This window comes from Pelodiscus sinensis, chromosome 4 (assembly GCF_049634645.1).
Source record: "Pelodiscus sinensis isolate JC-2024 chromosome 4, ASM4963464v1, whole genome shotgun sequence".
NCBI classification, from domain to species: Eukaryota; Metazoa; Chordata; order Testudines; family Trionychidae; genus Pelodiscus; species Pelodiscus sinensis.
The window spans coordinates 14,820,291-14,846,698 of NC_134714.1; the positions used below are offsets into that span (position 1 = coordinate 14,820,291).

Sequence of the window (26,408 nt, forward strand, 5' to 3'; positions counted from 1 at the left end):
ACTGTGTGTCTCACAGGAACACAGATGGCTCGGGCTTTAGGGAATAAAAGCAATGCCTTTTAACTGGTTTTACACAGACTGTTCTGTAGCTTTGCCCTGTAGCCTTCACCTTTTAACAGCTGTCGTTCTGAATTCTCCATCGGCTCTCTTCTCTGCCGTGCTCACACATCTATACCTGAAAAAGTCTCATTTGTTTGTTGGGCAGGGGACAGGGAGGAGAATGTCTTCGTTCCTGGCTTGATAAGCCTGATTTATTACTGTACCCAAATTGTTAAAGAGGTACTTACAAAGGAGAGCATTTGGGTTCCATTCTACTCCCATCTACCAACACCCTCAAAAGAAAAAGCACATCCCAGGGTGCTACAGCAATGTGTGGCAGCCAAAACCCCTAAGATGGACAGTACTGCACATTTTACAGGCCGGTTCCCTTACAGAACGAACCCCTGACATTCCCTGCTTATTCATTTAAACCTGAATCCCTATTTTTCACAATGTTCCCCATTCAAATCCTCTACGTATCTATGAGCTAACACCAGCCTCATCTCAGCCAGCCCAGAGAACAGTGCTTTAGATGAAACAGGAAGCCTAACAACTTTAGCCTGCAGTGAGACCTCTAGTGTTTTTCTTACTCTATGTCCTGGCATAGTTCCTCTAAAGTACAAACGCACACAGAGCTCCTATTGTTTGCAGCCCTTCACAAGCCCACTGATCCTAATATGGAATTCAGCAGGAAACCCATGATTTCCTGACACACAGCAAGCTGAGGAAAGAAAGGAAAAACTCCATTAAAAACCTCCAGCTTTCCTCCATGTTAGAAATGAAATGGAAAATGGAGTGGATTTAGCAGGAATACCGGAATCCTCTGGCCAAACTGGAGAAGGGGAGAAGAGAATCAACGCCTCTGACTGCTGATATTTTTAAAGTTGCAATAAACAGAGGTCTCTCTGTCAGGATGAGTATTTCCTGACTCCAGCTCACAAGAAAGGACAATCCTTTTCTTGAATTTTTAATAGATGTATCATTTATTTACCTCAATGCTTCTCTTTACTGATACGGTAATTGTTAGAGGCAGCTGGAACAGCCTGGAGACAGTATGATTTCCTGAGGTGGAGAGCCTCCGAAACTCAGGAAGAGTGAATACAATTGCACTTCATTTTTCCTTCATGTGCACTTGGAAGTCCTGGGACCAGCAGCAGTGCCGCAAGAATGAACTGTAAGGAGGAAGATGACACCAGCACCGAATGCAGCAGCAATAACGTGAAGAAGATGTTAAAGTGCGTGGTGGTTGGGGATGGTGCAGTGGGGAAAACCTGTTTGCTGATGAGTTATGCTAATGATGCCTTCCCAGAGGAGTATGTGCCTACCGTATTTGACCATTATGCAGGTAAGGAAGTGGTTTTTACAAAGAAAACTTCAGAGGGAAAGGGAAGGGAGACGGAGGGCAAAGGAGATGTCAAGGGACTACTAGCCCGAGAACATGAGTCAGGTTTGGAAGGCAGCCAGGCAGAGTAGAGGGCAGCACATTCAAGGAGGGCACTGAAGGATTTGTTATTTGTTTCCCATTTTATTTTTTTGGCAAATATGCAGAATTAGAAACACAACTTTAAGTAACCTCCCCTGGCTTTAAAGGCAGTGGCTATAATTCAGTGTTTCTATAGTTATTTGCCAGGCTTGTTTTGAAGTTACGAGCTGAACTCTGCCCACTTCAGTCTGTCTGACTCTAACGTGCATTTTGTCAGTCATCTTTTTCCTTGTGTGGCAAGTGATTCAGAAGTTGCAATACTGAGATCCTCTCTATGAACTAATCTTTGAGAAAAGCAGTGACACCTCACCTAGTGCTGCCGGAATGAAGGTCACTTTGTTGTATTGGCATTTATGATTAATAGTAGTTAATATCAGAGTATTAGAGTAGTTAATAGTAGAGCAAAGCAGCACTGGTTTTAATGCTTAATGATGAATGCACTTGTCTTAATGAAAAAAAAAAAGAACAATCATTCACAGAACATAGCAAAGATCATAACTGATCTTGATTGTATCACAGGGCAAAATGAAAAACATATCTTAAGAAGATCACGGTTTAGGTACAGTATTCACAGGCCACTTCTGCTGTAGCAACTCCTTGCAACTTTTTTAGGTGCTTCAGAATTTACCATGTGTACTGTGCAACAGGCTGAAAACAGTCTTTAATGTTGCTTTAGTTTTCCTAATGCAAGAAATTGGTTGTCTTCATCATGTTACGCTACTGATCCTATTTTTTTATTTATAAGATCCCTAAAAAAACAGATTTTGTAAGTTATACAAAACTTATCACTGATCTTGCAGCAATTTTGTTTGCTTTTTGTTTTCTGTTTCTCCTAAACTGGATTTTCATGGCATGGCTTATCATAGATTTGGTATTCTGTAATGGGAAAATCTCAGCTTTCACCTTGGCTTCATGTCAGGTTTAGCAGAGAGACATGGCCAAAAAAGAAAACTGTAAATGCTGAGTTTGATATGAGGTAATGTGAAACCCTTATTTCTCCATAAATGTGTGTAGCTTTGTCTCTAGATGTTAACAACAATGTCTTTTCTCTACCATCTCACCCATTTGTTTTAAATTCCCATTTTAAAAAAACCTGTTTACACAAAACAGAAATAGGAGTAAAAATTTAATAAAGATAATGTGTGAAACAATATATATATTCCCATTTAAATGACAATTTTACAAATGTATTTGCAGGGACTGAAGACTTAGGTTTCTGAGATTGTCTCCAATTATTTTATTGAAATTTTGAAACGTTAAAAGCAAGTAGTATAAGGAAGAATGATTTTTAGGAGAAAGCCCAGAAAGCTAAAAAGATTGTTTTGAGTCTTTGGATATTATTGTACTATTGTGGGACAAACTCTGCCTGATTGGTGTGATTAAAAACTAGAGGTAGTCAGAAAACAAAATTTCTATTCCAGGGGAAATTCCAGCATTTTGAAATCTGTCTTTGTTCCAAATCAGCATGAAAAGCAAAATGTTGAAATGTTCCATGCAACAGTATTAAAAAAGGGGGGATGGAGGTTGATAGTTCAGCAGTTTGACACTATCAAAGAATTAAATATAATACAATACATTTGATACAATTTAACATTAAAATTCTAATATAACCTATACTTCAAAACAGAATCAAAACAATAATGTTTGAACAAAACATTTTGACATTATCCAACCACGAATGTTGAAATGATTCATTTAGACTTCCTGTCAAAAATGTCATCAAATTCAACACGTTCTCCCAAAATGTTTTGACCAGCTTTATTAATACCAGTGTTGTGTTAGCAGTGTTCCTCCCGTCTCACCGGGTCAGTGTCACAGCCTGACTGGGAACGTCAGATTATTTACTGATTTCCTTCTTTCTCTTGGAGTAAAAGAGCAGGAGAGTCAGGGGAACCTATTCTGATCTAAGAATCACTTTTGCACTGGGATCACTGTTATCTTCCAGGATACTGTTCTGCCTAGCTCAGAACTGGGAATTGCTTAATAACACAGTTGTCACTGAGCAAATGCTGTTAACCATCAAAAGCATCTGATCACAATTATGCTAACTTGCCCTATCTACTTTCTAGCCTTTGTTCATGTGGGCTGCAGATGTGGGAAAGGTATTCATATTATTGATGCAAATAGAGGCAGGCAACGTGTGTGTAGGAAAGGAATTCTGTCAAATTTCAAGGGGCTAAGTGCCAATTAGCATTATAAATAGTCTATATTTATACAGTGCCTTTTATACTACAGTACCTCAACTAGTGGTATGAGTTTGTGTATCAATAATGCATAGTGTTAGTGTATAGAATAACTTCATTGCTCTGATTAAGATTCTTACTGCAAAACTTGCAATAAGCAAACATGATGAGGATACCTTACATTAAATGAAAGAGGTCAAGATCGGAAGGCAGCAAATCCAGAAACATTGAGATCCAGATTGACATGTTATGACAGGATCCCTTTCCTACATATCACCACATTCATAAAATTAAGGTCAAGCAAGGGGTGGGAGAAATAAGCACAAATTAAAAATGACATCTTAAAGGTGGTCATGTGGTAGAAACTTTGGTGGGGTGATGGTTTAAAAATGGAACTGGGTTTTTGCTCTGGCGCCACATGGTTTAAAACAAATTATTCCATTATGTAATGTACACATTGACAGTTTGCTCAATCTTTACATATATCTTGAAAGAGAAAGAAAAGGAGAATGTTTTGCATCAATGGTGTATCTAAAGGTATGTGTAAATTCAATCATATCCACAGCAGATGACAGAATTACATTTAATTGGAATGTACAATACTTATGGTGAGTTGGTAAGAGCCGGGTTTGGTTTTCATACATTTTAAGAACAGTAGGGAGCATTACATCCTCTAGTCTGACTTCCTGTATTGCACGGGCCATAAAATTTCACCCAGTTGCCCTCATATTGAACCCAATAATTTGTGTTTGACTAGAATATATCTTCCAGAAAGGCAACCAGCCTCAATTTGAAGAAACAAGAGCTCAGTCTAGTTAGCTTAATAAAGGGAAGGTGAAGGGATGATTTAATCACAGTCTACAAGTATCCACAAGAAGAAGAGAGAGACGCAGTGGGTGATATCACATATTTTATTGGACCTTCTGTCAATGCAAGAGAGAAGCTTCTTAGCTACACCTGAGGAAGAGCTCTGTGTAACTTGAATGCTTATCTCCCTTGCCACCAGAAGCTGGTCCAACAAAAGACATCACATCATCAACCTGGTCTCTCGAACATCCCGAGATCAACATGACGACAACACTGTCAAATTTCTATTCCCTTGTATGCAATGGACTTTTCGCACGAGCAAAGAAACACATAATAAGAACCACTGGCTGGAAGTTGAAGCTAAATAAATTCAGACTGGAAAGATGAATTTTTTTTAATAGTGAGGGCAATTCACCACTGGAACAACACTGGTGGATTCTCCATCACTTGCAGTTTTAAAATCAAGGCTGAATGTTTTTCAGAAAGATCTGCTCTATGAATTATTTGCAGGGCGGTCTATGGCCTGGGTGGTACAGATGAACAGGAGAGATAATCACAGTGATTCCTTCCTTCTGGCCTTAGAACCTATGAATTATTCTGTTTCTACCTCTGCATCCCCTTCTTTGTAAAGTCCGAGCCATAGGCTACATATAATGCCGGTCTAGTTCAGTAGTGGGCTGCCTGCGGCCTGGGGGCTGCATGCCGCCCATCGGGGTTTTATGTGTGGCCTACAAGCCATTATGTTTACTGTTGCCCACTCGCGAGGTTGCCAGATTCCACTAGTTTCCATTCACATACCGTATTTTCCGGCGTATAAGGCGACTGGGCGTATAAGACGACCCCCTAATTTTCTAGTTAAAAGATAGGTTTTCGTCTTATACTCGCCGTATAAGACTACCCCCCCTTAAGAGGCCAACCGGCAGCGCCCCAGCACACCTCCGCCTCCCCGGCTTTGCTCCCGGTGTCCCTGGTCTGCTGGAGACGGTCCTCAGCTGACCAGGGGCACTGGGAGCAAAGCCGAAGCGGCGGCGGGGTGCCGCGCTTCTGAGGCTTTGCTCTGGCAAAGCCTCAGAGGTGCGGGACCCCGCCACGGCTGCGGCTTTGCTCCCGGTGTCCCTGGTCTGCTGGAGACGGTCCCCAGCAGACCAGAGGCACCGGGAGCAAAGCCTCTGAGGACGCCGGCAGCGGGACAGCCGCAGCGCGTCTGGGCTGCCCCGCTGCCGGAGCCCCTCCGCGGCTTTGCTCCGCGTCTACCTAGTCTGCAGACCAGGGAGACGCGGAGCAGCTTTTCTCGCCCCGGAGTACACAGGCAGCGGGACCGCGAGGTCCTGCAGTCTCTGTCCTCCGGGGTGAGAAAAGCCCCGTTCGTACCTGCAAGTTGGGGATTGCCTGTATACCCGGCGTATAAGATGACCCCCGATTTTTGGGGGATGTTTTTTAGCATAAAAAGTCGTCTTATACGCCGGAAAATACGGTAGGTATTCTCCTATCAGTATTACTGAATGTGTTACTACAGTGACACGCATGTATAGCAAAGGCACGTGAAGCGATGTGTGTGCTGATCGCAGGCAACATGGACTGGGAGAGCCACATGCTCCCTCCGCATGCAATCAAAGCACTGCTATGGTTCAATTGGCACACCCTGTGATTCTAGGTATGCAGGTGCAGTGAGCAAAACTATCCTATTGCAAGAGATTGTCTTGGTTACGACAGTCTTGCAGTCCCCTGATGAAGGAGGGCCACTCGTGTCGTCCACTCGCTAGCCTCGGTTGCCCACGGCCTAATTCCCCAGATGGTAGCAGACTCATATCCCTCTAGATCTAGCAAAGAGAGCAACAAGTAGCCAGGCTAGGCAGGAATGGTGTCCCTAGCCTCTGTTTGTCAGAAGCTGGGAATGGGCAACAGGGGATGGATCACTTGATGATTGTCTGTCCTGTTCATTTCCTCTGGGGCACTTGGCATTGGCCACAGTCGGCAGACAGGATACTGAGCTCAATGGACCTTTGGTCTGACTCAGTATGGCCATTCTTATGTTCATACGTTAGGTGGCTGAGACAAAGGAGAAAAAACTTGCCCAGGGTTTCTAAACGACAGAAACCCCTAGCTTTTATATAAATGTTTCCATTTCTGCAGGATGTGGTATGGCTGTAGTGTACCAAATCATCAGCAGAATGTTTTAGTTGCTGATTAAGTCAACATAAAATTCTCCCTTGAACTTCCTTCTCATGTGCTGTCCACTTAGGAAGACTTGCTGCAGATGCCCAACTGCTGGGTGAATGTAAGTGCCACCGTTTATCATTCTGTTTGTTTCACTCAGAGTATACAATGCTGTAATATTTCAGTGGCCATAGCCAGGACTATCTGCCTCATGGAAGCAATAGGGGAGAGAGATGAGGAAATACATTTCCTTAACTCATCCTGTCAAGGCAAAATTATTCAAAATGAAGGACACCTTTAGCCAAATTATTACTTGCCTTTAAAATGAGAAAATGCTAGGTAAGATATTTTACCTCTACCTGCAGAACTGATGCTCATTTACCTGAATCCTGGGAGACTGCTGGTGTGTCCCATAGGTTGCTGGGCTTCTAACAATCAAAGCATTGCAACTTGTTACCACACAAACGGTCACCCCGCCCAGGATGTTCACTTCTTCATTTTCCCCAAAGTTCTGTTGAGGACTTAAATAGCATCTAAAACCATTAATAGAGAGCTGGGCAGAGGGAGAAAATCTCCCTGCAGTGCAAGCTGGCATAGCAGTGACTCGTGAAGTTCGTGACTCTAGCTCCAGTCTCTGGGGGTATGTCTACACTACAGCGCTAATTCGAACTAACTTAGTTCGAATTAGTTAATTCGAACTAAGCTAATTCGAACTAACGCATCTAGAACTAAAAACTAGTTCAAATTAGCGTTTTGCTAATTCAAACTAGCGCGTCCACATTAAGTGGACCCTGAAGCGGGGTTAAGGATGGCCGGAAGCAGTGCCGGCAGGGCATCAGAGGAGGACTTAGAGCATGGAGATGCTGTCTCAGGATAGCCGAGGGCTGTGCTTAAAGGGTCCCAACCCCCACCCCGGACAGACAGTTCTCAGGGGTGCCCCGCTTGCAAAGCAGTCCTGGCTTGGATTGCCCGGAGTACCCACACTGGGCACATCACAGCACTCGGCCATCAGCCCGGCTGCACTTGCCGCAGGCTGCCATCTGGGGAGAGAGGGCAATTGGGGAGCTGCAGGAGAGCTTCCACCCCCAGAAGCCCGCAGAGCCAACCCAGTCCTCCCCATCGGGGGCACGTACCCCATTCCTCCCTCACCTCCTTCCACTTACCCTTCCCTAGCCCCTCTTCTTGATGTACAAAATAAAGGACAATTGTGTTCAAAAATGGAATCTGTCTTTATTGAACAAAACTGGGGGAGACTGGGAAAAGGAGGTGGGAGAGGGGAAGAGAGAGGCTGGGAGAGGGGAGGGCAACTACAATGATCAGGGGTTGGGAACAGGTCCCATATGAAGAGAGGCTAAAGAGACTGGGACTTTTCAGCTTAGAAAAGAGGAGACGGAGGGGGGACAGGATAGAGGTCTCTAAAAGCAGGAGTTGGGTGGAGAGGGTGCATACAGAAAAGTTCTTCATTAGTTCCCATAAAGAAGGACTAGAGGACACCGAAGGAAAGGAATGGGTAGCAGGCTTCAAACTAGTAACAGAAAGTTGTTCTTCACAAAGCAAAGAGTCAACCTGTGGAACTCCTTGCTGCAGGAGGCTGCGAAGGCTAGAACTAGAACAGAGTTTAAAGGGACGTGAGATCAGGTCATGGAGGTTGGGTCCATGGAGTGGTATTAGCCAGGGGGTAGGAGTGGTGTCCCTGCCCAAGGTTTGTGGAAGGCTGGAGAGGGATGGCACGAGACAAATGGCTTGGTCACTGTCTTCGGTCCATCCCCTCCAGGGTCCCTAGGGTTGGCCGCTGTCGGCAGACAGGCTACTGGGCTAGATGGACCTTTGGTCTGACCCAGGACGGCCATTGTAAGTTCAGGGCTCAGGGTTGGGGGTCTCAGTGGACCCCCTTGATTTTCATGCACACCTGCTCCTGGGTGGCCAGGCTGGCAGCTCTCCTGCCCAAGCCGGCCACTTTCCTGTGCCTAGTGCAGAGATTGTGGACGAGATCCATGATGTCCGCACTAGCCCAGGCGGGTGCCCGCCTCTTGCGGTCCTGGGCAAGCTCCCGGGAGCCGCCAGCCTGGTCCCGGGAAGAGGGGGAGGGCTGGGGGGCATCGGGTGGGTGGCTTGATCCGTGCCAGGTGCAGGGTCTGCTGGCTGGGTGCTGGCAGGCTTGCACCTGGCACGGGCACCGTAGCCAGCCCGTGTCCCTTTAAGAGGTCCGGGGCCGGGAGGGGGGCAGACGAGTTTCCCTGGTGTTGGCCAGAGTGGCCACCAGGGAAACCTGGGAAGGGCTAGCCTCCCACTAGTTCGAATTAAGGGGCGACGCACCCCTTAATTCGAACTAGCTAGTTCAAACTAGGCTTAATCCTCGTGGAATGAGGATTACCTAGTTCGAACTAAGCGCTCCATTAGTTCGAATTAAATTCGAACTAACGAAGCACTAGTGTAGCGCCTATGAAAGTTAGTTCGAACTAACTTTGTAGTGTAGACATACCCTGGGGGAGTAGGCAGCTGCTGGAGAAAGCATCCACCACTAGAGTGGGAGGGGTGCTGAGTAAAATCTACAGCCACAGCTATAACAATTGCCCATCGACAGAGAACAGGGACAAGGGTGTTGCTGGGGTGGGAAAAAGCAGCAAAGAAGGGGGGAGGCGTTCTCCTCACAACACAGTGCCAGGAGCCTCTCCCTCACACCTCAATCCAGCACCAAGCCAAAATCTAATCAGATTATTAAAGAAATCAAAGCCAAACCCATGAGCATTGTCAGAGTCAAGACCGAGCCTTTCAGACAGGGAGTTAGCATGAATGTGTGCAGGAGAATTGGACGGATCCATCCTGCCACGGTGCAGGAAGAAGAGCTAGATGCCTCCTGAGAGCTCCTTTCCAACCCCAGCCTTTCTAATGGGGAAAGAAGCAATGTCGTGTGTTAAAAGACTTTCTGGTAAAGACATTGAGCAGTGACTGCAAAGTAATGCTATTAACACGATCAGCTAAGGCTGGGTTTTCTGCACTCCTTATGGCAAGCAGACCTGTAACACCAAGTGGGAAAACAAGCATATTTCAAGCACATTGTTAATTTTTTATCCTCTGGGAAATGGGACAAAAACACCCCTCCTGCACCCTGCCAGAAATAATCTATTTATAATAATGTTTCTTTGTTGAGACCAGACTGTCAAAAAAAACCCCTCTTAAGGTTGGAAAATCTGTTTTAAGTTCATAAACTGTTTCATGCTCTAGTTTCAAAGCTGGCAGTGAGCCAATCACGATGAGCAATTTTGTCCTGGAAGGACAGACCCTCCATGACTTGTGCTGTCTTCTCGTTCTGCGCAGTCGTGCCAATTCTGGAGCCAAACCTGCTAATCTCACTCAATATATTTTCCTGCCACAAAGCCTCTTAGCCACAAGTTGCTGGTTTTAACCTTTGGGACTCGGTTAGCTGAGACTTCCTCTCTGGGTGAGCAACACCACTGCAGTGGTGACTAGCAGAGGTGCTTCAGGAAACACAGGCACACCGCGCCATGGAACAGATATTCAGAAAAGTGGACAGCCTGCCTCTCAAGCAGTCTGCATCCAAAATTGGGGCCAGATTTTGAGCTGAGCTCCTAGCTATGGAATGTCTGTAGTGCAATCAGAGTGTGACGGCAGCTTCAGCAGACATACTCACGCCCGCTTTCGATCTAGCCAGCAGAGGCATGGGGGGAGGGCTGCCAACTTTCCAGTCGCTCAAACCCCAACACCCTTTCCCCATCCTCACTGCGCCCCTTCTCGGAGGCCCCAACCCCTGCACACTCCATCCCACCTCCCTCCATCGCTCTCTCTCCCCCACCCTCACTCACTTTCACCGGGCTGGGGTAGGGGGTTGGGATAAAGGAGGGGGTGAAGGTTCTGGGCAGGGCCAGAAATGAGGGGTTCAGAGGGCGGGAGGGCACAGCAGGTTGCGATGCGATAGGCAGTAAGCAATGCGATAGGCAGTAAGCAGGGCTGTCCCTACCTATATACAAAACATGCAACCGCATAGGGCACCATGATATATCGGGCACCAAATTGCCCCAAATGTCATGGTGCCCTATGCAGATGTGTGCTGCCTATGGACTCCAGCAACCTCCATTCCTCCCCTCCCCCACAGGCTCAGTGCTGGAGCTCTGGCAGCCCCCACCCATGACTCCCCCCCCCATCTCCCTGGGGTTCTGCCAGCTCCCAGCCCAGACCCTGCTCACGGAGCGGTGTTTGTGGGGCCAGAGGACTCACTGAGCAGAGGGCAGCCATGCAGCTGGTGATGACACACATTGTCAAGGGAAGCCTGCTGGCTAGGTCCAGTGGTGGTCTAGAAGAACTGCATCACACCACTGAAGCTGCCATTGCCAGGCTAATGGACTATGCCCACACTTGGGGGCATAAAAAGGAAGTTAGAGCGTGTGTTAAAAATGTTGCATACTGTGTGTGGGCTACTTCTCACTATGGCCAGCATGGTGCATAGAATAAAGATAAAGGGTCTAACTTCTGATCTCATGCAGGGGTAAATCAGGAGTAACTTCACTGTACTCAGAGGAATTATGCTGATGTATAGCCAGCATGAGGTCATATTCCAGTTTTTAGGGTTCAATTCCAGGGGTTTTGTGGTTATATTTATTTGTAATCACCCAAATGTCTTGATATGAAAACTGACATTCTGGGTGGGCCAGGGAACTGAACCTTCAATCTATCATGTTAAAAATGCAAGTTAATACTGCTTAACCTGGAGGAATAGCACTGTCTTCTAGCACCCGCAGTCGTATCCTAGTGTCATACGTGAACTGATCTTTATAGGGCTACACACCTCTTTTCTTAGCATAGGTTACGTACTTCCCCAACCTGGATAACCACATCCCGAGTGTCTGAGGTCCAGAGCAATTCAAATCCCTCTGTGGCCCCCCATTTGTAACAAATCTCACACTATGGACTGTCAGTGGCAAATAAATCCCGAACCTTCAGTGCTAAGAAGATCAGAATTTACTATAGACAGCACATAATGAGTTAATTCTTTAGTTCAGGTGGAAGAGGTTCCTGGTTTTTTAACCCTGAAGACTCAGAGTTCAATCCCCAATGAGGACCAGTGACTGATCGTATCTATTCTATTCATTAATTGTGTGCTGATCACCACAGTATTCAGCTTTTAGCCTTGCAAACCATAGTACAGTATGAGGGAAGATATATTTTGTTACTGACAGGGGATCAAGTAAAGTTTAGATGCTCCTATTCATGAGGGACAGTTCCTGCCAATGAGCACAGAAAGGGGCGGATCAAATCATAGCTGTGCTCATCCTAGAAAAGGAGGGAGGCAATAATTTTTGCCTGGGGGCCACTTTAAAAATTTTGGAAGTAGCCCCAGGCTGTACCAGAAGGGGCGGGGCCTAAACAGGAAAGGCCAGGGCCTAATCAGGAAGGGGCGGGGCTGCCCCACCCCCAAACCACGATTGGTCTCAGGGTGGGAGAGCCCCTTTGCCCCCCCTTCCCACTAGGCACCCATGCCCTGGAAGAGGCTTGGCATGCTCCCCTACCCCCAGGCCAATCAGGGTCTGGGGGTGGGGGAGCGTGGGAAGCCTCCTCCTGCCTTGCGAGGAGCATGTGGCACTTTGAAGTGCCGTGGGCTCCTCGCAGGGCCGGGGAAGGGCCCAAGAAGCTTCACACAGCTCCCTTGCCCCCAGGCCTGACTGGCCTCAGGGCAGGGGAGCACGCAAAGCCTCCTCCGCCCTTCAAGCAGCGCACGGTGCTTCAAAGTACCACATGTTCCTGGCAGGGCGGAAGGAGGCTTCACACGCTTCCCCGCCACCAAACCAATTAAAGCGTGGGGGCAGGGGAGTGCGCCAAGTGCCTCACACTGCTCCCAGGGCGGGGGCAGAGCGGAGAAGGCTTCACGTGCTCCCCTGTCCCCAGGCTTTAATTGGTTTGGGGTGGGGGAGCAGTAGGGCCTCCATGGGCTGGATCCACCTGCTTGGTGGGCCGAACCTGTCCTGCAGAGGCCCTTTTGCCCACCCCTGTCCTAGAACATATAATTAGTCATGCCAGATTTGTACCAGACATGGCCATTGAGGGATCAGGGTCTGAACCAGGTAGCTGTCATAGTAAGACAGAATAGTGTGGGCTAAACAAGTTCCAGGCAAACGGAAATCCTTGAAGTGAAGGAATTAGTTGTGTGTAATAAAAAGCCAACTAGGAGATCTATACAGAAGCAAAGGAAGCAGATAATTTCCTTAATGTATTTTTGCACAAAGTGCTTAGCTCCTAAGAAATCGGAACAAAGTCATTTATGAAGCACAACAGTTAATTTATCAGGAAGGCGGCATCAATTTATTTGCAGGAGATGCAATGAAAACGTCACATATTAATAATTGAGCCATTTGTTTTTGTCAGAGCAAGAACTATTAGGTTACAAAAAAGCCTCGTGTTTGTTTCCTTGTCCTGATTTCTCCCTCCCTTCCTTCCCCCCATTCACTATATTGAATTACATAAGTGTTCAGAGACTTTCACTTGGGAGAATTTTCACCCATGTCGTTTGCACAGATGCACGTTGCGCCAGGAAAATTATGGTCCAAATTCTGTTCTCAGCCACACAGGTGCAACTCCATTATTTAACCCCAGGAGCTTTGTGTCCAGCTATCTGCTAGCTAGAACATGCGAACTGAACTGAAAGTGGCGGATCAGCAGAGAAAAATCACACTTCGTCTTCCCACCAGGGGATAGACAATACCTGAATGCTCCATGGGCATGCAAGGGGCAAGTGTGCAAGGAAGAGTCTCCACCTGAGCAGCCCCATAAACAGGGGCTGCTGTCTACTAGTGCCCCATGAAATACAAGGCACCCCAAAAGAATGGGGATGACAAAGAGGGTCTGAACTGGGCACAGAAGGCTGAGCATGCTACCTCTCCTGAAATAGCCTGTATAGCAGGAGACAGCTTTCCCCTGCACACGAGGGTATGTCCACACACCACAAAGAGATTTGTTCTTAACTTAGGTTAGCTATATGGAAGTGACAACAACAGCAAAGTGAATTCTAGCCTAGGGGGCGCCATGGAGTTGAACCTGAGCTGTAAAGCCCACTTGCCAAGCTTCCACTGCTCTTTATCTCAGGTGAGCTAGCCCAAGTTGAAAACACGCCTTGTTTCCTCCCTGACGTTTCTCAGAACCTCGCAACGCCACAGTAACGGCAGCAAGACACAGTGGCTAAAGGCAACTGGTGGAAAACAACAGAGGCGAAACTGGACAGTCTGGGTAGTCAAAGTAGTTCAGTCAAAGACAAGAACTGATTTCAATCACTGTATAAAACCCAGACTGAAGCGGAATCAATTTTATATAGCTGAGCCACTCCTGGGATGGAAAAAACAACCTGGCTGGTAATGATTTTCCCTCTCCTATCTACATGCCTCTGTTTCAGTTGGGACCAAGAGTGGAAGACCTGGACATCTCAGGAGATTTCCTGCCCTTGCAAAGTTGTCAGCTGGGATTTTCAATGGTGCCTAAGGGAGTTAGATACTCAGGGTCCCATAACATTGATTAGGGGTTAGGCACATAAGTATATTAAGCGCCTTTGAAATTCCCTCCCATATTTCCCATTCCAAAGAGACTTGCTTCTGAACTGCTAAACCTCAAGAGTTTCTTCCATCAGATTTGAGTCACAAAAGTGCAGAGCAACTAGCACTCTGAATGTTGTTTTATGTGGGCTTAAAAATAGCCTGTATGGATGCTGGTTAACCCTAACCCTTGGCTATACAGTCACAGATATTCAACAAGAATCTGGCACTTTTTTAACAACTGTCTCTACTAGGTGGTTGCAGAAGTGATTGTTAGACACATCACAATACTTACAATCACCCCGTCACCAGAAAGCTCACAAATCTACCAGTTCAATAGACAGACATGATTGTTAGGTGATATGTACTGACATCAGAAAAAATCTAATCCATATAGTTCATAATGTTCCAGTGGAATTTATATCAGCCAATTTCCAGATAAGAAACATGAATTCTGAGTTGCATTTATACCTGGAGGCACCACAACCAGAATTTCACTCTCAAAATGCTTCTCTCTCCTTTCTTGGCACTATAGAGAAGCATAGGCATATTTACTAGACATACATTTCTCCCCCATTTGAAGTCTGATATATCTAGGAGAGATTTAAAGGCAAAGCAGGTCTTAAACTAGAAGGGAGAAAGCTGTGGACATCCGTATGCCCAAAGAAAGAGAAACATTCATGAGACAAAGCCAATTCATTAGTAGTAACTCCTCTTCCCTGCAGATATCCGGGATGTGATGCTACATTAATGAAAGAAATGGCATGTATGTCATTCCCTGTGTAGCGCAGCAATGAATGACCTTGTGTGACATTGAAGGTAGCAGGATCTCACCTAGTAGGTGTGGCACCCCTCCACCCCCATGTCAACATCTTTCTTCCATTTACTAGAAAATGAAAATGAAATAAACTGTAATAGTAAACTGATACATAGGCATCAAATGAACATGCTGCCAGCATTAAAGCCCTGAAAAAAATGCAACGTGTGAGTTTCTTTGTTCACTGTGTTAACCACCATAGTGTAGGCAAAGGAAGGGACTACCTTCCCAAAACTGCCTACACGCCCCAGCTGGCGGGGAACGCTGGGGCTGCAACACACCAGTCCAACTTCCTCGGCCACCAGGAAGGCTGGGGCCATAGCATGGCAGCCTGCCTCCCCAGTCACCAGGGAGGGATGGGGCAGTGGCACAGCTCAGGAGCCCTGGCCCTTCAGGTGACCAGGAAGGGCTGGGCTAGGAGTGGGCGTGGCTTGGCTCCAGGGGCGTGGCCTCAGGTGAAAGGGATGTGGCTGGAGCTTGCCTTCGCCAGCTGGGCCTTCACCCACTGCCTATGACCATCCAAGTACAATGACATATATTTCAGAACAATAGGGTCTCTAGCAAAAGTGTGGAAGAAAATAATCAATAATTCCTTCGGTAGGGTTATCTGTCTTGTTGGGGTGTGGAAGTAGCTAGGATTATCCAACAACTAGAGCACACTACTGATATTATTTTAGATCACTGTTTTGTTAAATTATTTTACAACATCATAGTCCTTAAAACATCTTTACTATTTAATGGGAAATTATTCTCAATGGCTCCTAAATGTGGTCTAGAAATGTTGCATAATAATAATAATAATGCCTAGCACTTTTCATAGACAGATCTCAAAACATGTTTTACAAAGGTGGTCAGTGTCATGGCATCCATTTTTACTGAAGGGGAAACTGAGGCACTGGGCTAGACGTGACTTACCCAAAGTTACCCAGCAGGCTATAGGCAAAGTTGGGAATTGAAACCTGGTCTCCTGAGCCCCAATCCAACGTTCCAGCCAGTAGGTAATACTACCTCTTCTATGACTACATGTTGGCCCTTTTTTTCCCAACTTGGGAAAGAGATGAGGGTTTAAGTTCTGCTTCTTATCCCCAAAAGTGTTCTAATCAATTACAAAGATGGCAATCATTCCACTCTTGAATTCAGCTATTTGTTTACACACTGTGGGTGAAATCCTGGCCCAGTGAAGTCAATAGGAAAACTCCAGCCAGTATTCTCTGTAAGCGGAGCACTTGGGTGGCCAAGATTCAAATGCTGCCCAGCTGATTAGCAGAGTCCTCATAGCACCCGCAACCAGCAGCATGTGTTTCTGATGGTGCACATCACAAAATTTATTCCACACACAGATGGAAAAATTTAGAGGGAACATTGGCTCCAGACCACAAAAGCTTGTGCCCTAGTACATGTGTTAGTGTTTAAAATGCCACATGACTCCTTGTTGTTTTTGCTGAAACAGACTAATATGGCTACTCTCTAAACTATTATCCTTTGTATTTCTAAACTGAAATACAAGAATTAAAAAGCCTCAGGATCATCTTATAGGCACCAGGTCAGCAAAGCACTTAAGTATGTGCTTACCTTTAAGCATGTTATTAGTCCCATGGATTTAAATGTTAATTAAAGTTAAGCATGTTTTTAAGTGCTTTACTAAATCAAGGCCATAATTACAAGAGCTCACATTACACAGTTCTACAGCATGAAAATAATTGGATTTATTTACTAAGCATGTCTTGGCAATAGAGACAAGATCCTGGAGCTTTCTTCTTAGTTCGATTCTTCTAACGACTTCTGACAACAAGTATGCTTCAATTATGCTGGAAGCAAAATGATAATATCGTGACACATTTCAGAAAGTGAAGTGCAGTTGTTGCTATGTTACTGTTCCCGAGAGAAATAAATTGGAGAAAGGCACAAGATGTAAAAGGGGGCTTGTTTAAAATACACTCCAGTATATTTCAGAGCACATTTGGATTATACCGTCTCTCTTCAGCTACACCTCTGGCTGTGCTTATTTTAAAATTTATTGCTGTGTTGGGAAATACAGCATGTCCAAATTAACGGAGAGTGGTGAGTTGGAGAGTTAAATGAATTCTCTGTTTCCTTCCAGTACAATTCTCTCAGCAGTAATTGCTGCCCCACACTCTTGCCACAGTTCCATGTTGTATCAGTGCTGAAGAGTTTAACCACAGAGGAAATGATGTTGTTCTTGTGGCTCTTCAGGGTTCATTAAAACGATCCAAACATTTTTGTTTCTCAAGAACACGGAGAGTAGAATCATTCCTTCAGGGAGTCATGTGAATTATTTAGAATTGGACACATGAACATTTAGATCTAAATTTCTTTCAACTTGAAAAAAAGTGTGTGTGAGGAGGGGTTGTGTGTTTGTCCTGGTATTTAACTAATGAGTGGCACTGAGTCAAGAAACTTCTTTGACTAACTGGTATCAGCAGATCTCACTGTGAATACACCCGTATTTTATTCAAATATGCATGGCATTTATAGCTTCAGATAAGACAAGTCATAGTATCATTGGACAAAACATGGTGAACAGAAAATGTCAGGAAGGAGGGCCAGAGGTCTTAGCAGTTGGGCAGAAAATTCACAAAAGGCTCGTGATTAGCAAAACAAAACCTTTCCTGGGATTTCCAGTTTATACACAGGGCTTGTGTTCCATAAGGCGAAACCCCGGGCTCCACTCACTTCATGCAGCTGAACAATCTGTTAACACCAGAGAAAGCACAGATAAGGCAGCCGGTAGGTTTCTCCCTCTCCTGATTTCTGCCCAGACACCTCTCTTCAGAGTCATCTAAGCTCCTTGGAAGACTCTGAGCTCACAAGAATCAGCTGCAACTGTTTCAGCTCGGGAGCATTCCCTGCAGAGGCTTTGAAAACTCTTCCTGGACATCCTCTCAGGGCAATAGTGATGAGGGTGCAACAGCTGAGGGGCTTCTTCGGGGCGGGGGGGAGGGAGATGTACTTTCACAGCCACATTCTAGTCATAGAAGGTTTTGTCAGGCCTCTATCCCTCTTCTCTCTGTTTACACACAGGGCTGTAGTGCTGCCAGACCAGACCAGACCAGACCAGGACCAGGTTGGCAGAGGCTGAAAAGGGGTCAGGGGAATTTGCCCCTTGGTCCCTAAGGAACCAGCTTGGACAGTATTGTTCCCTCCTGCTCCCCACATCAAAACCCAGGCATAGTGTTAGAGTGCTTATCCCTTCTTCAATCTTTTCACTTCCTTGGTCCTTCTCACGTGAACAGAGAACAGCAATACCAGAGATGCAAACAATTCAGTGTCTATGGGGATTAGCTTCCAGCATGCATGAGTCCAGTTTCCTTTTCTTTGGTTATCCTCCCCTCACCCCATGTGTCCCCAATGTCTATTGTAATATTTTCAGATATACCATAGCCAATCATTCTACTAAAATTAAATTAACTAATCCTAACATATTGTAACATGGTAATTTAACCAATTATATCCCACCACCTTAATTAGTTTACACCCAGCAAAATTAATTATACAGGAGGAGACAGAGACAATGAAAGAAACAATAGAGAGATGGGGAGTGGGTGCTTGCCAGACTGGTCTGGAATGCACCTTCCTTACTGGTTTGGAATGTATTTTCCTAGCTTAAGCACAAGGCATCAGACAGAAAGACTCTGATATTGATCCTTTGTTTTTATACCCCTGTAACTAGTAAAATGGTACCTAAATTCTTAAAATATAGGCTTTCACAGGCAGGCCTGAATATCTGTGTCCTAACACACAGGCAGGAGGCATGGCCTGCTCCCTGGAGAGGTAGAAGGATTCAAAATGGAAGCCGGGCTGTGGTATTCACTATGAGAGAGTCATGGGGGACTGGTGCCCTTGCACTGAGGTGGAGCCCAGGGGAAATTGTAGGAACCGGCCCCGGCCTAGGAAGAGCTTACAGTGATGGGCTTCCTATGAGGGTGGGTGGGAAGTGTGTGGAGTCTCTAGAACATTCCACTCACTTCTAGTCTGGGATGGGAAGTATATGGAGAGACCCCGGTCACCTCTGGTCTCCCTACCACCCCTGCTTCACACACCGTCGACGGAGGCATGTAGATTAGCCAGATCGGAAGAGGGAAATGAAGCCGCGATTAAAATAATCGCGGCTTCATTTAAATTTAAATGGCTGCCCCGATCTGCCGATCAGCTGTTTGTCGGCAGATCGGGAGAGTCTGGACGCGATGCCCCGACAAAGAAGCCTTTCTTCATCGACACAGGTAAGCCTCGTGAAACCAGGTTTACCTGTGTCGATGAAGAAAGGCTTCTTTGTCGGGGCATCGCGTCCAGACTCTCCCGATCTGCCGACAAACAGCTGATCGGCAGATCGGGGCAGCCATTTAAATTTAAATGAAGCCGCGATTATTTTAATCGCGGCTTCATTTCCCTCTTCCGATCTGGCTAATCTACATGCCTCCGTCGACGGAGGCATGGAGTCTGGACACAGCCCAAGGTAGGTGTAGCAGGGAGAGTAGCTGGGACAACAAGCCAGGCCTGGAGCAGAGTCAGGGTTAGGTGTGGAGGTGGGACAGGTGAGGCTCTATAACCCGCAGGTGATAGGAAAGCCAGGTTGCTTCCTGAAGCTCAAGCAGAAATGTTGCAACACCCACTTTTGGTGACAACAGCATATCCGCTTCATCCCACCCCCCACCCAGGAGCTGTGCTGTATGGAATGACAGAGCATTGTAATGCATCAAGCTCCAACTGAGCAGAGACAGAAAGAAAAGACTCCACTCTCCCCTGCAGGATGGTAGTACTGTAGATGAAGAGACTGGAGAGGGAGAAAAATTGCATTGTGATGGGTACATTTCTGTAGGGCTCCAGCCCAATGAAATGCACCATTACACATCACTGATTATTTGTGACTTTGTAGAGGAGACAAAGAACTATATCCAGCTGCATTGTTCTTACCATATTTAAGCACCTATGACCAGGTGCTTTACAGAGGAACAATTGTACATGAGCATGCAGCATGACACTGATGGCAGAAACACCAGCGCTACACTGAGATGCTGTAGAAAAAAAAAGAGGTATCATATAGGACCAGGTAGCAATTATTCCACTCTGTTTAGCATCTGGAGCATAGCAAGCAGTTTTGGATTCCAAAAATGATCAAATTGAAGTGGACAGTATCCAAAGACAAAAATAATTCCAGGTTTAGAAAACACAGCCTGAAGGAGAAAGTTAACAGAAATGAATTTTTCAAGCCTAGAAAAAAGAAACCAACAATAAGGTAAGAGTCTAAAAATACAAGGAATAAATAAGTAGGAAGTTTGAAGGCAAAGTTGTTATGAAGAGTCCAAGCAAGCAGAAGAAAATATAATGACCTAAAATTAAGAACATTTTTCTTAGTAAAAGACAAGTCAACTAAAAAGCTGAGTAAACTGCCACAGGAGGTTCTTGGGACATTTATCAATGCAAGTACTGTATTCAGGGTAAGACTAGGCAAGAAACCAATGGAGCTGCTGTAGAAATCTATGAATGCTACCCTGTAGAATCAAAAAGAAAAGAGCAACACTCAAGACATATTGGGATGTTGAAATGTCTTGTTCTCTGAAAGACTTAGAAAATGTCCTTGATTTTGTCACCTTGCACTGGAATTTACACAAAAGAATAAAGTAGGAAAATTTACCTTGGATAGTCCTTTTGTTTTTATAGTTGTTATAGCCTTTGGTTTTGAGCATCAAGGTGTTTAATAGTATAATAGTGAGCGCTCTGTGTTCTGGTCAATATGTTTCACACCTGCTGGCTGTTGAGCTGTATTTGTCAAAATACAAACCCAAAATTCCCCCATGGACCCCCCCAAAAAAAAAGCTCCTTGGAGGGGCAAGATTTATTGTACCAAGCTCCCCCCTAAAACAAACAAAAGCTTATATCTTGCTTTATAATGTAAGTCACGTCTATAACTGACATTTTAATTGGAATGTCATTATTTTGCAGGCGTGTACATATTGGCACATGATGCAAGTTTTGGGACTCTACCTCCCAATGCGTGCACATGGGTCAGTGGAGAAGCTACCACCAAGAAGAAATGTCTCACAATGAGCCAGATCCTGACAGTGTTACTCATGCTGAGTAGCAGCTCGCTCCCCTCTGAGGAAAGTACTATTCACAATGAATAATGCTGTCAGGCTTTGGCTCAGAGACATCCTTTAGGCTTTGCCTGGCTCACTCAGCAGTGATCTGTTCACTCACCCGGCCTCTTGTTGCAGTGATCTGTAGAGAATGATGCCAAAAAGGTTACTTCTAAACACTGCTGTGGATAATACTGTATTTTATGACGCATAAAAAAGCCATAATTCTAAAAAAAAATGGGATGAAAGTGCTTCTCTAATAGCACAATTATCCATCTCACTACACTGTAACAGTATAATTATACATTTAAACAGATACTCTGTGGTTATAAAAAAACCCAAATCACTTCACAACTGTTCAAGGCAGTAGTTAAATAACAGTAGGAATATAGCCTACATGTTTTATTATATTGTCTTCCTCTTCTGCACTTCCTTCTTTCCGCCTCCTCCCCACTCAGTTTCCGAACTGAACCAGCACAAAACATCATCTGCTATCTCATGCCCACTGGTAACATTCAGGAGTAATCTCACCAAACGCGATGGAGTAGAACTTGAGTAAGTGAAATCAGAATCAGGCTCTATCACTTTTCAATCTCACAGCAAGAGCAAGGGAACTAGTCAGTCTGGTGCACGGTAGCCATTTCATTCTTGAATAATGGAAGGTGGAGCAATTACCTGCGAGCTGCTAAAATGTTTCTAATGGTGATATTGAATATGCAGAATTAAGGCCTGCCATGAGCGAGTATCTCAAAATCTGCAAAGTGCCTCTAAAAATGGATACAAAAGCATTTGTTCAGTTAATGTATCATTGGCCCAGATCTGTTCTCATTAAAGCCAGTGTCAAATCTCCCACAATGGGGGAAGAATCGTGCCCAAGCTGTTCTGCCAGCACTGGTACAAACATGAATCCATATTTTCACAAGACGTCTTTCTAAAATTAGGAAGCTGAATTACCTGTGAATGCACCTTTCCCCTGCTTTCTGTTCCTTTACTGTTTCCTAATGCCTTACCTTAAGCTGGGAGGTCAGGCTGAATGGCATTTTCAGGAAGAAAATCTCCTTCCATCCATCAGCTGAGTGCATCATCAAGCAAAGCAGCAATAAAGCCGGGAGTGCTATTCGCCAGAGAATGCATTACCTGCAAAACATACTCAGCCTCAGTTGGTCTGGCTTTGAGTGTTTAATGTGGAAGCATTTTCTACTTGGCACAGATTTTGCTGTCACACCACTGGGCTGGTCCCTCAAATGTTTCTTCAGTGATATTCAAACCCCAACAGTCTCCCATTTCAGAGTCCCATCAGATGAAGTGGGTCTTTGCCCACGAAAGCTTATGCTCCAACACATGTTAGTCTATAAGGTGCCACTGGACTCCTCGTCACTTTGGAAGATCCAGACTAACACAGCTACCCCTCTGACATTTGAGAGTGTAATTGATCTAACCAGATGCATGCCATTGCCTAATGATCTTCTTCCTTTCAAGTGGGGCTAGATTGTGACTTGAGCTACTCACCCATACAGGGATCCACAGAAAATAAGAACCACCCCCTTTATAACCTATGTGGGCTGTCCAGACCAGCGATCTAGGAATAAGGAGGTGCTGCACACTCCAGCTACATCTATACTATTGTGGCAATTGACACTCTGAGATCAATCTACCGGCAGTCGATTTAAGAGGTCTAGTGAAGACCTGTTAAAACAACCGCACATTGCTCATTGGTGGACCCTGTTACTCTACCCCAGAGGACAAAAATGAGGAAAGTCAACAGAAGAGTTTCTCTCAACAACCTCTCATGATGTAGACCCTGTAGTAACGCGACCTAAGGTGTGTTGACCTTAAGTCGACTTTCTGTGGTAGCGTAGATGTAGCCTTGGCTCTGCTTTTCTACTTGTTGCCCAGCGCAGCTGAGATGGCCCAGGGAAGCAGGAGGTGTCAAAATGTATCATTTGAAAGTACTACTCTGAGGTGGCACAGCGGAAGCAAGGGAGGAACTGTGTCCTGGGCAACTCCCGGGATGTAATTTACACACCACTCCTTTCTCAGGGCTGTGCCTAAAGCTACAGCTGAGCCCTGAGTGTTATGAACGTCATTTCAGTATCTGGTGCTTTCATTGTAGCTAAACAGGCACGTATATGGTTTTATCCATTTGTGGTGGCACAGGCATCACATAGGGTGAGGGAACCTCAGTGTGTGAGCGCTGCCTGGCCCAGCTTCAGGGTCCTGTGGTCTTTTCTTTAGTGTGTAAAAAATAACCCATGGTCTACAGTAGTTTAGCTTAATGGGTAAAGTCAATAATGTTAGCCCTTACCTCAGGGCAGTACAGCCTAACTACCAGAGTCAATAGTTAGCCCTTGTCTCAGGGCAGTATGGCTTAACGGTAGGAGTCAATGGTCAGCCCTTGTCTCAGGGTAGTGCATCCTAATGGCCAAAGTCAATGGTGAGCTCTTCCCCCAGGGCAGTGCAGAGTCACTGTCAGAGTCAATGACAGGGATGGTCCTAGGTTCAGAGCAGCATGGCCTATTTGCCACAGTCTACAGTGAGTGGCCCTTTAACGCAGGGCAACATGATCTAACTGTCAGAGTCAATAACAGGTGACAACAGCCCCAGTAGGGAGACCCTGGCCAACCCTACTCCACCACCAGGTCCCAACCCAGGGCCCTATGAACAGCAGAGCATTCGGAATCTGGCCAAAACATGCTGAGCTTATCCAGGAGGGAGATACCCACTCCACCACCCTCCCTGGGTCACCTCCTACCAGGGCTGGTGGGGTGGCATCCCACATGGTTCCAGAATCTTCTGGTTCCCCAGCAGCTGCTTTTCCCTGGGTCTCCTCTGTTGTGGGTAACTTGCAGCAGTTTCCAGGGTCACTGGCTCGTGCAGCTCTGGAGGGAGGTCTTTCTCCTTCAGTGGCTAGCCAAGACTAAGCTACTCTCCTGCCTTTTACACTGCCTCAGCATTTGGAGCATGCCTAGTCTGGGTGAAGGACAGGACTTCCTCCGCCCACAGGGTTTTAACTCCCCCTGCTTCAGTGCAGGGTATGCACACCCATCACACCATTCTTGTCAATGAGAATTAAAAAACTACAATAGCCGATATTTAAATCTGAAGGGGAGAAAAGAGACAGAAACAGACAGTGATTCGAGTACATTGTCCCTCTTCTCAGAGCAGATTCTCAGAATACCTTCAGCCCTCTATTTTAAAAGTATGTGCGCATGTCCTCTTACATAACGGCATAACATAATGATCATACTGGGTCAGATCAAAGCTCCATCTAGCCCAATATCCAGATGCCCCAGAGGGAGTGAACAGAAGAGGTAATCATCAGTGATCCCTCTCCTGTCATCTATTTCCAGCCTCTTCTAGGAGCTCTTGAAGAGCAATGCATAATGGCATCAGTTGGGCATGCCTACTAATTATTTCTTGAAACACCGAGGAAGGAAATCTTGTTTACATTATGACCTTGAACTTCAGGACCAGACTTCAAAGAGAAACTGCTGAGCTACAGTTCATCTTCAAGTTTGACACAATCAACTCTGGATTAAACAAAGACTGTGAATGGCTTGCTAACTACAGAAGCAGCTTCTCCTCTCTTGGAATTCACACCTCCAGATCAGCTACTAGAAGTGGGCCTCATCCTCTTTGATTGGATCCACCTCGTCATCTCCAGCCTGATTCTGGCCTGCATATTTATACCTGCCTCTGGAAATTTCCACTACATGCATCTGACGAAGTGGGTCTTTGCCCATGAAAGCTTATGCTCCTACACTTCAGTTAGTCTATAAGGTGCCACAGGACTCCTCGCCGCTTTCATTATGACCTTGCAAAGCCATCCAAAGGCTGGTTTCCAGTTTGAATAAGTATGTATTTTAAATTAGTTTGTGCTTTGACTGGTCATAAAAAAAAAACAGTTGCTGAAAGCACAGAAGAGATTCCACTTCATAAAGATAAGTAGCCAATCATGTGCCAATCCCTTCACCAAAACAAAGGAAACTTTTCACAGAATATGGAGAGAGCACCGAGAAACTTGTCATACGGCTGTTGCTATTATAACTCACATGAATCCTGGGTTGAAAGCTGATCTTGGTAATACTGGCACTGGAATTTCAATGAAGGTCTTAAGATTTCATTAAGTCGGGTCCATTAGGAAAATTAAATATGGATGCAAGACAACCATAGTAAACGTTTATCAAAACTGCATTTCTCAACTTGCACGCAGGCTCTGGAAATACAATACAGGACTTTCTCAGATCCAGTATAGAAAGTTGGAGACAATAGAGCCATTTTTCTAGGAATATTTTATTTCACTCAGTAGAGACACTGGCTTATAGTAATACAGGGAACATGCTGCAAAGTTCAGCACCCCATCAGCAAACAGAGTTTCCACCCCACTCCAAACGGAGCATATGCACCCACAAGATACAGCCAAAGTCGCCTCTTTCCTGGGGTTTGCTTCTATTGTTTACTTAAACAAAAAAAAATTCACAAAACAAATCTCAGGCTTAAGATTTCACCTACTTCAGTTGTTCCTGGAGTTTTCTTCTGCAGGACCTCTCTGCCCCTGCCCCTTAAGAGACAATTCAATACCTCCTATATCTGGACGGCACTAGAAGAGCCCTCTTAGCAGGGGGTCTGGGTAAGTGCCCTTGCTCTGTTGCACTCTCTTTTCCCACAGCTCCTGCTCCTGTGGGGATTGAGGGGAAGGGGGCGTGGCTGCTGCTGTCACATGGCATCAGTGATCCCCAAAGTGATCCTACCACTTTGGGAAACAGGGTGCCATGGGAGGAAAGGGCAGGGTGATGGCAGGCAGGGGAGGGGCTTTTGGGCCCATCACAGACAGCCAAGCACCTCCTCCAATATGCCAGGAGTCCCAGGCCAGATTGTACAGTTGTTCTAGCTGGGACTGGCCATGGACCAGGAGTTTGAGACCTCTGGCTAGAGATACAATTTGTATATGACTAATCTGAGGCATATAATTAAAGGGAGAGAAGCTTCTGTAATTTATTAGCAGGCTAGAGCTTGTGGAAATGATTTCAGATTATTTGCTAAGGTTCAATAACATTGATTTATACCTTCTGACAAGGTTTATTGGTTTGCTGTGGTATAGAATAAGGGTGTTAAGAAGCAGGTAATTGACTAATCGTGTAGTCCATACAATTTGTATGTACTACATGATTAGTTAAGAAGGGGAAGCACGAGCCGGAGCTACCCACTCTGTGGATCTGAAGTTTAAATGTAATAGGAGCTGGGTGCGTGAGCCAGGACTGAGTGGTCCCAGATCATGGTGGGTCCTGGACC

The 26,408-nt window shown here is 45.5% G+C and overlaps 1 protein-coding gene across 1 annotated transcript in view; it reads left to right on the plus strand.

Moving 5' to 3' along the window:
* The first annotated feature begins 653 nt into the window (after positions 1–653).
* The window catches only part of RHOJ (ras homolog family member J), a 99,478-nt gene continuing 73,723 nt past the window's right edge, over positions 654–26,408 (plus strand). The window contains exon 1 of the mRNA XM_006110762.4: positions 654–1,384. Coding sequence (XP_006110824.2) covers positions 1,207–1,384 — 178 coding nt within the window. The 5' untranslated portion in view covers positions 654–1,206. The remainder of the gene's footprint in view (positions 1,385–26,408) is intronic.